Source organism: Macrosteles quadrilineatus, unplaced genomic scaffold (assembly GCF_028750875.1).
Source record: "Macrosteles quadrilineatus isolate MER2022 unplaced genomic scaffold, UCM_ALF_1.0 Scaffold_7__1_contigs__length_78375512, whole genome shotgun sequence".
In the NCBI taxonomy this organism is placed as follows: Eukaryota; Metazoa; Arthropoda; class Insecta; order Hemiptera; family Cicadellidae; genus Macrosteles; species Macrosteles quadrilineatus.
This window is the reverse complement of record NW_026542600.1, coordinates 564,872-579,704: the sequence shown is the minus strand read 5'-3', so window position 1 is coordinate 579,704 and position 14,833 is coordinate 564,872. Positions and strand designations below refer to the sequence as shown.

General features: G+C 34.9%; 2 protein-coding genes across 2 annotated transcripts in view; one reads left to right on the top strand and one right to left on the bottom strand.

Moving 5' to 3' along the window:
* LOC128997784 (uncharacterized) overlaps positions 1-952 on the bottom strand; it is a 28,763-nt gene extending 27,811 nt beyond the window's left edge. The window contains exon 1 of the mRNA XM_054423472.1: positions 883-952. Coding sequence (XP_054279447.1) covers positions 883-935 — 53 coding nt within the window. The 5' untranslated portion in view covers positions 936-952. The remainder of the gene's footprint in view (positions 1-882) is intronic.
* Positions 1-14,626, top strand: part of LOC128999116 (flotillin-2) — a 344,453-nt gene extending 329,827 nt beyond the window's left edge. The window contains exons 2-9 of the mRNA XM_054425477.1: positions 3,044-3,138; positions 4,745-4,946; positions 6,189-6,421; positions 7,629-7,748; positions 7,868-8,082; positions 8,631-8,814; positions 9,928-10,074; positions 12,517-14,626. Of these exons, the coding sequence (XP_054281452.1) occupies positions 3,044-3,138; positions 4,745-4,946; positions 6,189-6,421; positions 7,629-7,748; positions 7,868-8,082; positions 8,631-8,814; positions 9,928-10,074; positions 12,517-12,546 (1,226 nt within the window). The 3' untranslated portion in view covers positions 12,547-14,626. The remainder of the gene's footprint in view (positions 1-3,043; positions 3,139-4,744; positions 4,947-6,188; positions 6,422-7,628; positions 7,749-7,867; positions 8,083-8,630; positions 8,815-9,927; positions 10,075-12,516) is intronic.
* Positions 14,627-14,833: the final 207 nt, after the last annotated feature.

Below are 14,833 nucleotides of genomic sequence, written 5' to 3'. Positions count from 1 at the left end.
ACTATTATGTTCCTGAGTCAAAATATACCTCTAGAATACACCTGGCATACTCTAAAAGTACTTTAATGTACTTTAAGGTAATGCAATTGGATTTGATGCGGTCGCAACCTTTCAAGCAGATTATTTCATTTCCTTATCTACCTTTTAGTTTCCTCATGAAGATAGGTTTAATGTATTCTGTGCTGGGATTTAATACTTTTAAATGGTACATTAAGTGAATTAAATCGGGCTCATAATACTGATTACAATTTAGCTAGTTTAAACTTTTAACATACATGGAAAATGTAGAGATTACAGATAACTAGGCATTATGTATTGTGTTGCATATTATTTAGGCTATACTAGGGAAATATTCATGGAGAATCCGAAACAATAATGTAAATAGTAATAAACCCAAGTTATTATCTGTGTTAATGTAATTTTGATGTATCGGTATGATGTACATTCATTTCTGTAAATATGCCACATGCCTCTTTTTGTTGAATAGAACTAGGTAAATTACTAATACAGTATCCATGAAAATAACATTTAAATACAGTCTTGATGCATTGGTATGATTAATGGAATGAATGAATTTTTTAAAAATTTACATTTAAAATTTTAATTTTGCAAAATTTGGATAAACATTTTTCTTAGCAAGATTAAAACAAAGAAAAATAAGTAAATAGAATTATATAAGTATCACATGTGATAGTTGTTACATTCTATACATTATTCAATAACTCAATCAAGTGTCATTTTCAAATACTTTCAATTTTATATTACCCCAAATATCTACTGCAAACCCCTATAAGAAGCCAACCATATGTTAGATAATACATTAGAGATTTGTTATCGAGGTATTGTACAACATTTAAAAATTAATATTACATCAGGTTTTACCTAAGTTTGTGTTTAGTTTTAGCGTAGAGTCCTGCATCTGTAGACACAACCATGGTAGTACAACACTCAACTCTACACACTGACTGAGACAAGCCCCAGATAACCGATTATCTCTGTAACTGACCTTGCATCTATCTCAGCTCCTCCCAATGATTATAGGTTTCATTCCAGTTTTCTGCTATATAATATATAATTATGCACCTTGCTCTCCCCAACATTTTATACATTTGAGTCGATACATTTGGTGATTTTATTGGTGTATACTGTATATTGAATTTGAATTTTTCAATGAAGTTCTGAGCAGTTGTGTAGTAAAATGGTTAGATTGGTAGATAACCTTTAAGAATACTGATATGAATTTTTTATTGTTTGAATTATGTTCTCTATTTGTCAGTAATTAGTTTATATTTGACATATTATGTGTGAAATAAGGAAAATCAAATATTGTTTGTAATATTCTAATTGAATCTCCGAGAATGTTTAGTGTGAATTTGTCACATAGTCTAATATAAACAGATTTTTTTCAATCATCTGTATTTGTTCTTCTTGTCTACTTTCTGTAGCAGGTGCAGAGAAATATTTTTCCTCGGTGATAAAGGATTTCAGGTTTATACAAGCCCTAGTTTTGTCAAGCCACTATGCTTAAGTAGTGTTTTACCTATCTAAGGCAAGAAAAATTCGGTTCAATTGTTTTTTATAGTTTTATTTTTATCACATGATTAACACTGCATCACACAACTAGTCCATTGCATTTTAAATTAATATACTAAATTTTTTTGGAGAGGGATGAACCTGAATATATGTTTTTATGGTGGGTAGCTTTTAAACCCACCAATTTGTATGTAACTTCTGGACCAATGTGAATCCAAATCTTATGCTCTTATTTTACTATTAAGAACAAATATTCAAAAATTATAAATAATATATTTAATTTTTCCTTTCCCTTTATATTTGGACTAACAACTGTAGCACCTGTATACATTCTAAGAAACACCCTGAATAAATACTTCTGTATTGCTATATGGTTAAAGTATGATAATGATAATCTCTTAATCATTGTAACAGAACAGCTGGGCTATTAAATTTTTCATTTGTTTGAACATATTCAATTATAATTACTTTGTTTTGGATTACTTTGAAGGGAAAAAATTGCAATCACAAGTTTTAATGTTCACCAATTATTTTTTATGTCTGTTATGTTTTTTTGGTATCAGAAATCTTGCAGTTTTGTGGTTGCCAAGGTTTATTTTAAACGTATCGTCAGATTTATTTAGTGGAAAATATGTGGTCTGGGGATAACTCAGCATTTTTGTTGCTCAACTTTTTGAACAAGGTTGCTTTTCCTATAGTATAGATGAACTTTAAGTTGGTGCAAAATTAACTAATGAGTCAAGTTGATTTACTCATGTGCGATTTAACTAGTTGTTATGTTTGTGTAAATGTTCGGTGGTATAAAATATTTGTAAATATGTTACACTTTAATTTCTTTGACTTTATTTCCTCCAACAGCATGTGGATGAGTTGCGTTGACCGAATTCAATATGATACTTAATGTGTACCTATGCAAAATGTATGTTTGAAGAAGTTGTATTTTTAATTACAATATTCTCATAACCGTTAAATATGAAATGATTCATAACCGTACCGTTGAATTAGATAAATTTTAATATAACTATGCCATAACCATCTTGGTATAAATCACATGGGCAAGGCAGTGATGAGATAGGGGAGGCAGTGAACCAGATCAATGACCTGTTTAAAAAAGTAATCGTTAAAAGTTCAAGTGTTTAAAATACTGTAACAGTTTATAGACTTTTATTTGGAAAGTTTTCCATTTCTATTGGTAAAATGCAAGTTTTTAAGACGTTTTGATTTTTTTTAATTCAAAAAAGTCATGAAATCAAGATGGATCATTTCCGCAATAATAAAATCACATAGATAGAGCATACCATCCCCAAAAATGCACTCTAAAAAAAAGTTTATAGACCCCCATTATGTTCCGCACTCTGCACATTATCCATTCTATAAAGTTTTAGGATTTGTAATATTTCAGATGATTTGATTGAAATCTAGAGTAACATCTCAAGTAAAGTTGATGAAATATGAAGTAAAGTAGTATGAAAGGCACATTTCTAGTTCAAGGGTTTGTTCTGTGTTGCAGGGGGTTGCTGTGGGTCCCAAAAGAAGTCCACCATAGTTGGAGGATGGGCCTGGGCCTGGTGGCTGGTCACCGATGTTCAATATCTCTCATTGGAGGTAAGTCTCTAAACACTTATTGTTTGTTTAAGCTTAAATGTTTTTTGTTTACAATTTAGTAAATATATAATAGAAGGAAATCTATTCCTGGCAAAAGCAAGTTGTAAAACTGGCACAACGCTGTTGACAAATTTTGTACTATAAAATTTGAACAATCAAACAAACTCAACAACCTCCATTGTACATATTTTGTATGGGCAAACAATAGTGGGAAAAATGTGATACAAAGATGAGGAGAGTGAGGTTTGTATTATGATCGTAAGTTACATTTTAATTGCCCTAATGTACTCCTGGTAAGAGATTAGCCTATTGTAGACATTTTTCATCAAGATTTCTTAAAAGGTTTTCACTACGTATCGGGATCTGGTATAGAGAAAATCCCCCTAAAACATAACAACTTACAGTATCTAAAGCTGCAATATGACAAAATAAAACCACTCAAATAGAAGTGTATATAGTTCGGCCGCTTAGAAAGCGACCTCCTCCAGCATTGGTTTAGCATTAACCAATGCAGGTCGTTTTCTAAGCGGCCGAACTATAGTAGTCAAAACAAGAAACAAGAAATCATAAAGGAAAACAGATAGTACAAATAGAGGGTAGTTACTCAGAAGATTTAAAAACAATAAAAAGATTAGGCAGTAGGCTATCTACTGATTGCATTTACTACCTTGAATATTGTATTTACTTGTGTCATCAATATACATTTTTCAGAAGTACCTATTATAACTTTATGTCATCGTCAGCTCCTTGTCTTACATTAGGTTTACTTGCATATAATATAATAGGTTACGTACCTTATTCCATCTTCAGTCTTAACTTAGTCAATGCTGGATGACTAGTTTCGGGAACAAAGTCCCATTATCAAATCCTTATTTAAAACATCAATTGAATATGGTCAAATATCCGACGTAAGTCTTCATCAATGTATACATGCAGGTTGACGACACATAAAGTTTACACATTTTACATAAATATAGTTACAAAAACAATTACGATAGGCCGGCCACATTGAATACGGGACAAACCGACGCAGGTTACACGGCGGACACGACAGAACTAAGTTAAGACTGAAGACGGAATAAGGTACGTAACCTATTATATTATATTCGATTATCAGTCTTGGTGGCAAAGATGTTTTACTTGCATCTCGGCTGACAATACCGTTGCAATATTGTTGGTGTTTTAGCGGCTGTGTTGCCTATTCTTTGTATTTTCACACACATTTTCGCACGAAAATATAGACACAACACAGACAATAAAAAATTAAGGACAAAATATGCGCATGTATGAGCGCCATGAGCGGGCTCAGGACACAAATGAGTGCTACCACAGACCCAAGGCCATGTAAATTTTTTTATCATTTGTGTCATTTATATGTATGTGTGAAAATAAATATGCTTAGAACAACCGACACAGCTCCTACAACTCCAACACAGAGAGAATGCAAGTGAATCTAGTGTACGACGAGTGCTGATGATGGCCTAAGATCAAAACATCTACTTGAGAAAAATGTTGATTGAAGACGGAAGTAAATAGGCCTACAACTTCAAGTTTGATAGCTTACAAAGAGCTTTAGTTATTCGACTGAATGATTGATGTGTCGCAGGTTATGACGCTGAACCCAATGTGTGAGATGGTGGAGACGTCGCAAGGTGTTCCTCTCACAGTGACTGGGGTCGCCCAGTGTAAGATCATGAAGGCAGACGAACTGTTGCAAACTGCTTCTGAACAGTTCCTGGGCAAGAGTGTGAAGGAAATCAAGTCTACAGTTCTGCAAACACTGGAGGGCCACTTGAGAGCTATTCTGGGTCAGTTGACTGTTCTGTTGCCGTTCTTGTCCTGTTATTATCAAGGAAGTTTGTCTTAGTCCCTATTAAAACCACCATAAGATATACTATATGGAAAATTGCATATTGCTGTGTAATATGTGTGTGTAATAGGTTGGTACTGACTGTTCATGAAAAATGTTTCTGACTCAGTAAACAGTAAGCAGCGTATTTCTGTACTCTTTTTAGCCTAGAAAGTTCTTTTTTACAGAAAAGGACTGGTAAAGTTAGCTGAAGCACAACAATAAAGTTACGGGTCAGTTTTGCAATATGCTACAACAATGGTATAGGTACTTTTGACAAAGCTACCTCCCCCCTCCTCAGCACATACTTCTCCATCGCAACAATGCATGAATTGCAATAGTGTGAATCATTTTGATTGGCGAGTGCTCATTTACTGACTAACCTGTAATAGAAAATGCATTACAATAGAAAATATTGTGAAATTCCCCATGAAATAATAGACAAGTGGAAAGAAATTTGCTCAAATCTGCTGCCTGATAAATATAAAAACAGGTATGAAATTTGAGTACTTCATGTTTACAAAGTGTCAAAATTATAGACATATTATGGTTATGTTAGTCTCTACAAAGTGTTGTACACAACTTACCCAGGAAGGTGTTTAGAGTATTTGCACAGGAACTATCATGCTTGTACTGTAAACACCTACATCACAGCCTTATAACGTAATATCCTAATACAGTATGAGGAATTCAACATAGGATCTTAGTTACCACTTTACAATTACATAGTGATCAAAATTTTAAATCTTAACATTTAGAACTTATAATGAAATGAAATGAAAAATCATTTATTTACACAGGCATATATAATATTTTGTATGATGAGACAGGATGGGCGTTGAGATCTTATCCTTTACCATCAAGGATGTATATTATGTGTTTGTTATGATGTCTCAGGAACATTGACTGTAGAAGAGGTGTACAAGGACAGAGACCAGTTTGCAGCACTAGTACGTGAAGTTGCAGCCCCAGATGTAGGCAGGATGGGCATTGAGATCTTGTCCTTTACCATCAAGGATGTATATTATGTGTTTGTTATGATGTCTCAGGAACATTGACTGTAGAAGAGGTGTACAAGGACAGAGACCAGTTTGCAGCACTAGTACGTGAAGTTGCAGCCCCAGATGTAGGCAGGATGGGCGTTGAGATCTTATCCTTTACCATCAAGGATGTATATTATGTGTTTGTTATGATGTCTCAGGAACATTGACTGTAGAAGAGGTGTACAAGGACAGAGACCAGTTTGCAGCACTAGTACGTGAAGTTGCAGCCCCAGATGTAGGCAGGATGGGCATTGAGATCTTGTCCTTTACCATCAAGGATGTTTATGATGATGTGCAATACTTGTCCTCGCTGGGTAAAGCCCAGACTGCAGCTGTCAAACGTGATGCTGACGTCGGTGTTGCTCAGGCCAACAGGGACGCTGGAATTAGAGTAAGTAGATCATTTTTTGTTGTACTATCTATTAATCTGGTAGATGGACAAACAAGTGACAGCTTAGTGCATTAATATTAATCTTCACAAACCTTTACAGGACCTTTAATATTTCCTATTACAATCATCAATCTTGACAAGTACGGAAATGTTGTCTTTACCGACAAACTAGGTTCAATACGGAAAAAACCTATATTCAGTAGCTTTTTATCGTTTGAAAGTTAACCTAGCGTCCTTGATCCATTGGGCTTTCAGGGAATGGCCGAAGAAACAGCTGATCTTTCTTAACCAATCATAAAGCTACCATCTCATTCTTACTACTCTCACCTTAGCCACACATTAGCTTCTCATCCTAGGCACTTATTTGGTGTGGCCATTTTAGTAACAGGCTGCTTCTGTGGACCTTCTATGAAGGACTAAAAGGAATTTTCTGCAAAAGTGTGCTACAACTGTACAAGTGTACTAACTGTCTTGTCCAAAGTAAATTCACTCTCGACAGGCTACAATACAATAGTGTGTCTCTATTTAAGTTCTGCTCCAAAGCAGTTATATAAAAGCTTCCTACAATACAAGTCTTCTAGTTTTTCCCAAGTAGAGGAACTTCAGTACAGTAGCCAGTAGCGTAATCAAAATAAAAACTAACAATGAAAATAAACCGTTTAACCCAAGGACAAAGTTCTTAATCACGATGGTAAAATATCTTGCTAACTGTTTTGCAAAGTTTCTAAAGGAGTGTGGCTGTTTTGGCTTGTTTTGTTAATGAAGTTTTGAATATTAACTAAATGATTGTGCATACATATTTGCTCCTAGTAGAAGGAGTTTTCCAGTTTTAGAGACAGTCCTTCACCTATGAAATATCTATCCTTTCTTTCTGGGATTTCAATCCACCAGATCAAGGCATTGCTAAAGCCTTAAAGCCTAAGGTGAAAGGCAGGATTCAAATCTGGTCTCTAGGACATGTCTAGACACGTCCTCTGCTCTATCCACTAGACTGGTTGCTTCTTATATTTTTAATTAACTTTATGGTAAAATATAAATTTTTAGTCTCTCAAAATTCTAAACGCCTTCATAGAATAGACTTGAAATAATTCTACAATACAATGATAAATTCTCGTATGTAGTTCTCTTTCAGTATTTTAATTTTTAATTTGTTGTTAGATCTGTTTGAGTTGTTTTTTACTTTTTTATACATTTCTTATAATTGTAGGAAGCTGAATGTGAGAAGTCAGCAATGGACATAAAGTACAACACTGACACCAAGATAGAAGACAACTCCAGAATGTTCAAGCTACAAAAGGCAAATTTCGACAAGGAAATCAACACTGCGGTAAGTACAATCATTAGGAATCAGATAGATAATTTAGTACTTTTCACCACCTGATTTCATTGGCCTGTGTAATATATATCGTATTTGGTTCGGAAATGTAAAACACATTTACTTTGTAGAAAGCTGAAGCACAACTAGCTTACGAACTTCAAGCCGCCAAAGTACGCCAGAAGATCAGAAACGAAGAAATACAAATCGAAGTCGTCGAGCGTAGAAAGCAAATCGAAGTAGAAGAGCAAGAGGTACAGAGGAAGGATAGAGAACTGAAGGCGTTGGTGCGACTACCTGCCGAGGCTGAGAGTTACAAGGTTCAGACAATCGCAGAGGGTAAAAGGTAATTGCACACAATGATATATAGTTTACTCTCTGACATCAGCAGTCATGCCCAGATCAAGCAATTAATAGTTCAAAAATATAGATTTTGGCTGCCGAAGGGTAACATATTTTTCCATTTGTCATCAATAAGTTACTCAGCAACAATTATGCCTATGTTTTGTAGGAACGCCAACAGTGAAATCAGCTGATTTAACGAGTGGGAATAGTCATTCCATGCAGTTGTAGGAAAAACTGTTTATTGTTACTGTTGTAGAACACCAGCCATGGGATGATCAGATGTTTACCATCAAGGTCAATTTTCCTCATTACCAAAATCTTGAGAGGATGAAAAATTAACACTGCCAAATGCATTAAAGCTCACATTTATTGTAAGAGTCTCAAGGATATACAAGAATTTGACTCATAATCAACATTTATTTCTTTTAGTGGTTCACTCATTCAAAATAATGTGTTAAATTCAAGAGTGTTTACCACATGAATTTCTTATCAAGAGGCTTTTGCCATGGAGGGTTTTGTTATTGAAACCTTTATATCTTTTCCTCCTAGAACGCAAGCAGTGGAAGCAGCCAAGGCAGAAGGGGAGAAGATCAAGTTGCTGGGAACTGCTGAGGCCCAAGCCATCGAGTGTGTGGGCAAAGCTGATGCCGAGAGGATGCGAGTGAAGGCTCAAGTGTATAAACAGTACGGTGACGCAGCCATCATGTCTCTGGTATTGGACGCCCTGCCTAAGGTAAGCTCCAATCTCCATTACATGTTTTTTTTTCCTACTCTAGTGGCATTTCACGAGAGAGTCACAAGAGAATAAATGTTTAGTGGATGTGCCGGGGATTGAACCTGTCCCTCCCGCACCGAAGTCCTAGCAACACAACCCAGTTATTAGAATAAGATAAATCTTTTATCTTCGAGATGTTTTATCATCTTAAGATAAAACTTAATATTAAATTTTAAGATTTTATTTGTGCTTGCAGCTGAATTTCCCTTTCTTAGGCCACAGTAATTTTGGTCTTGTATATTCAGTGGCGGTCCCAGGATTTCATTTGGGGGGGGGGCCCGGAATATCCCCCAGAAAAAAAGGGGGGGTCCAGAGATCCCCTCCTGGAAAATGTGGAATTTAAAGCCTAAAAATGATTTTTTGTATGAATTTGAGCTCTAAAATATGCTCAAGCTAATAGTATTTATGTTCGCTAATAAAATATAAAATATGTTGGGGGGGATATATCCCTCCCATCCCCCCCCCTTGGACCGCCACTGTGTATATTCACCAGTGCTATTGTAATATCATGTGGGTAAAATAGTTATTTGTGCATACTAGTGAGGCAAGTGGCACTTTTTTGAACAAGAGACAATGTTTAATGCACAGGTCTAACTAAGTGTGTAAATTTGATCAAAATATAAAAAGACACTTTTCTCACAAAAAGCACATTATATTTTGTTTATTGTTAAGTGACAACAAAACATCTGATTTCAGTTGTAACACAATGTAATAAATCGTAGAAGTAATATGTTTTATAACTGAGCTGCATTGTTGAGAGGTCAGGATGCGCAATGCTCATTGACAAACTCAAAACTGCTCGGTAAACACAAAATACTCTCCGTCCACATACTGTTCCATTGATACTGTAATTACCTTGAATGAGTTAACATAATTCAGATACAGACCATTTCATGTTTATTAAAATCAACTTAAAAACTATTAAAATCAAGCCTAAAATTTGTTCTTAAGTTGTCATTTGAAATGTGAGCATATAAAATGTTGAAAAATCAGTTGTTTTATAAATAAAGTCAAATGAATAATACCACTTTGTATTGCAACTGAGTGATAACCTTTATTGTGTCGTCTCAGATTGCTGCAGAAGTAAGTGCTCCACTGGCCAAGACAGAGGAGATTGTCTTGCTGGGAGGCAGTGATCACATTACCGGGGAAGTGAACCGTCTGGTCAGTCAGATCCCGCCTTCAGTCCACGCGCTCACCGGAGTTGACCTCTCCAAAGTGAGTATCCATTATTCTTGACTCTTTATGTGAAATATACATATTCTATCAAATACTCTCTTCCTGAAGGTGTTAAGTGTGCTAAGTGATAGCAGGTGTATATGTGGATTCAGATTTGCCAAATGGTCTCCTAAATTGTGAATTGGTATATTTATATTGGAGATAATTATGACTTCCATCAGTTATCCCCTGGAAGAAGAAGAAGAGCATTTTAAAAGTATGCTCCAGGAGGCTGTATTTTTATTTCAGGATTAGTTTTGCCAACATTGTCATTTGAAGGCTTCTGATGCCAATCAATTGTGAGAACACTATTACCAAAACGATGCAGTGGTACGACTTTGGCCTCGGAGGTCTAGTGGATAGTGTGCCGTGCTGATATTCTGAAGGTACTGGGTTTGAATCCCGCTAGTAACACTAACTTTTTGTCTAAATTTTTTCATTATCAGCAAGTTTGGTTGGTTTGGTTAGGTTATGACAGTTTAATTTTATAATTACATCATTATAAAATTAAATTTAAGAAATTTATAGTTTTATTTTATGAACCAAACTATTTTTTTGTAGTAAACCTTCGTTGGTCAATCAGAAGCATTCAAATGACACTGTTGGCAAAACTAATCCTGAAATAAAAATTGTGCCTCCAGGAGAGCCCCTTTAAGTCAAGAATGCTCAATTAGAGACCTTCCAGCTTGGGCAGGACTTCTCAATTAGGCCTAGAGCATGTTAAGTTGGTCAAGACTGCTCGAGTTGAGCCCCAAACCCAAAAAGACTGCTAAAGTAGAACCCATCAAGGCAATACAGGACTGTTCAGTTACAGCCCCACTTGTCTGAGCAGGGCTGCATGATTGCCCAGGTAACACTGCTCGGATAGAGCTTCCTATCCTAGGCAAGACTGCCCAAGTAGAACCCATCAAGGCAATACAGGACTGTTCAGTTAGAGCCCCACTTGTCTGAGCAGGGCTGCATGATTGCCCAGGTAACACTGCTCGGATAGAGCTTCCTATCCTAGGCAAGACTGCCCAAGTAGAATCCTTGAAGCTCAGGCAAGACTCGATAATTGGAGCCCCACAAGACTGAGGTTCTGCTAGCTTAAGTTGCTTACACCTGTTGTTAGGCACTGATCACATGGCTCTACTGGCACTAGATTGTTACGGAAGATAAGCCATGAAGAAGGGCAAAAGCTCTTTAATTGAAGGTGAGAACTGAACTGGTAATAGTAACCAGAACTGTGAGGTGATGGGGGTTGCAAGGGCATGCATGAGGCTACATGAGGAGTATCCTACCTCCAGAAACAAAGTGTGTAGTGAAAAAAACCTAGGTATATAGAAAAATACCTACCTTAAAATTAAAACAACTATGTCAAACCAACATCAGACAAAACAACCCACTCTGGCTTCTCCTAAATATTTGTCTTACCTTTCCCACCCTGTACTTTCCAGTACAGAGTGGGGAAAGTCTAAGCTGATCAGTATAGTTGTGTCCAGTTTCAGTTAATGTTTTTTTTTTTTTATATCACTTGTATTTTTTTTGTGTAATGCAGTATGTATGTAATCCATTTATAAATGAATGGTATAAATAATATATATCCATATAAATATGAAAAGAAACTTTCCCCACTCTGTACTAGAAAGTACAGGGTGGGAAAAGTAAGACAAATATTAAGGGGGAGCCAGAGTGGGTTGTTTTGTCTGATGTTGGTTTGACATAGTTGTTTTAATTTTAAGGTAGGTCTTTTCCTATACCTAGGTTTTTTTCACTACACTTTGTTTCTGGAGGTAAGATACTCCTCATGTTTTCAAGTGACTGTAATATCTGCATTCACCTAAATACCCGATCTAACTTAACATACCTAGTGAAGTCTTTTCTTTTAGTTACGGATCGACGGGCCTGGAATTTTTTAGATATTTGTGAGATTAAAATAATCTTGTTAGTTCCAGCGAGATTGACTCTTTGCTCTGAGACTTTTTCCAGACGAGATTATAAAAATACCCCTGCCACAGCAAACCTGTTGTCTTAGCGAATTTCCATTTGCCTGAATTGATTTTCGATAAAATCTTTTTTTAATAACAATAGGTTTAATGAGTTCGTTGCTGATACAGGGAAACTAATGTTGAGAACAAAGAATCTCATCTCGAACTTAAAATCCATTCTCGTCTATCCCTACTTTTCATATTTACATGGATATATATTTATACCATTCATTTATAAATGGATTACATACATACTGCATAACACAACAAAATACGTGATATAAAAAAACATGAAACTGAAACTGGACACAACTATACTGATCAGCTTAGACTTCTGAGTTGTTGGCTTTAGAGCCACCAAGCTAGTCTGAAAAACCCATAACAGAACATTTAGCAATATGATAAGTCCATCTTACTGTGACATTGAAATAATTGTCCTTTGAAATCATGAACTTAAAATAATCTTTTGTTTCAGGTCCTTAGCAAAGTCCCAGGAGCGAAATAATGCAGTTCACCAATAGCGCTTAGAGCAAATTCTCTCACCATTTACCCAGTACTATCCTTTTCTATTAGTTATTTTTATATTTCTTACTATAGTTATATTAAGTGGATATGCTTTGTTGCCATATGAGCTACTTTTATCTAAAGAGAAAATAACCTTAGTTTAAGTGTATCTTACTTATCATGCATAAATTACAGGCCACAAAAACACTACAATATAAATATGGTAGTTGAAATGATTATAAAATTGTTCATACCTGGCTGTTGTACCACAACAAAGCTTATTAAGGTCGAAAAATGTTTGAAAGTTCTTATTGAAACTCTTAAAATAACAATCTATGTTTACTCGTAAACTTGATCTAAAACATTTTAGAAAAACATTTGATTGTAAAGTATTGTCTAGAACAGTCTTTGTTTCATACATGCTGAAATCTGCATTTTTATCAATTAAGGTTTAGGTATGTATCAAAATATTATTAGAAATAAGCCATGACAATGTAATTTTTTTATGTTCTTCCCCTTACTGTAAATCATTGATTTTTCCTGGAAGATGTCGTAGTAACATTAGCCTTTTTACATAGTTACTAAAATTATGTACAAATATGTGTCATTAGAACTCGAGTACAATTTCATGTTGACGAGGCAGGACAATTTATAAAGCAATGCTGTTAAATGTAAATGATTCTTGTTCTTTTGATTCTTAAATTGATATTAGTGAAAATGTGTTTCAAGTTTAAATGAGAACAACAGCCCTTCTTAAACCTAATGTCATAATTTTCTATTAGTTTACTAATAAATTTCTTGCAAACACATATTATCTTTTGCCTCTAGCGACATAGATCTGTGTTTGTACATGTTATTACAGATGAATCTAGTCAGGAAACATGTCAAAGGAATATCCTGCTAAGTATTTTATGGCTGTCTCTTATTTTATGTGCATTTGTATAAAACATTAGTGTATGTAGCATTGGTTGAACGTGTCTTCTTTTTACTCAAGACCAAAATACCCAAAAAAGCACCTACTATTTATCTTAACGGTTGCTTATTGATATATTCTCATAAAACTTAGCGAGGAGTTAATTCTAATATGAAGTAACATAAAATTAATTTGTTTGTGCTTGGGCCCAAAGGAAGACAATGTTCTTATTGTACAAAAATAAAAATAAAAACAGCACGGGAATGATACACCAAACTTCACAACTCCCATTAATATTCACTCACAGTTAAGGATAGATTCAGCGGTGGAAAAGAAAATTACAAGTATTCCCTTACAATGTTCATGAGGAAACAAACGAGTCATTCTTGTTCTAAATGTTTCTTCAAATCACCCATCTATTTTTCTGTAGTTGCAGATTTATAAATTCTCTTATACGCTAGTAGATATTTTGGAGGATTTTACTATCTGTAAATATGTTGTAGATTGTCAACAATTCATTCATTTTGTATTCATTTCTTCTTAAATATTATGCAACAAGACATTTTGTTTTAGGCATGTGAACAAAACTTTGGTTACCTTAGGAGTGTTTATACCACTCATCTCTAATGTAGGCTATTTCTTGAAACTAACTTTATTTTAATGAAGACAAAATTACATAGTCTGATAACAAAATCATTTGCCTTGCATAGGTTGCATAATTTGTTCATAGTTTTTTTATTTCAAGATTTGTATTTTTTTATTAGCATTTTCAACACTTTATAAAAAATGTCTCACGTCCATGTAATTGATTTGCTTTAAGTTTTGTGTTTTTCATCTACCGCTATGAATTTATTCACTGCCATTCGTTTAATGTCGTGTTAATAGGGGAGAGTGGTGTAATTTTGTTCTTTACCTTAGGTTAAGTGAAAGTTATACGCAGTTTGGTCCATAATACTCCACTGCAATAATCGTACGGTTTGTAGTTTACCAGATCCAAGCCTAGAGCTGCACAGAAATGTCTCTACCATCACGATTAAGATTACGATGTGTGTTCATCTTAGCTTGAATGTAACGTTGTGATAGTTTGTGACAACACAGGATGTAAATCAATCATGGTGTTCATACCTTAGTATCTGGTACAGTTTTTCTAATAAAGGTATAATCTTTTTGACTTTTACCTTTTTTTAATCCCTTTCCAGCTGTATCTTGTGAATATACCAATACGATATAAATATAGCCTCTTGAATGGACCATCACAAAGTAGTTTTAACACTGCCCTGCCCTACAAGCCAGGACGAGGGTTGTTTGTAAATTCAGGTCAAGGTAATATCCTATGTATTATCATTAGTCTGGCCATAGTAGATGAAAACTTAGT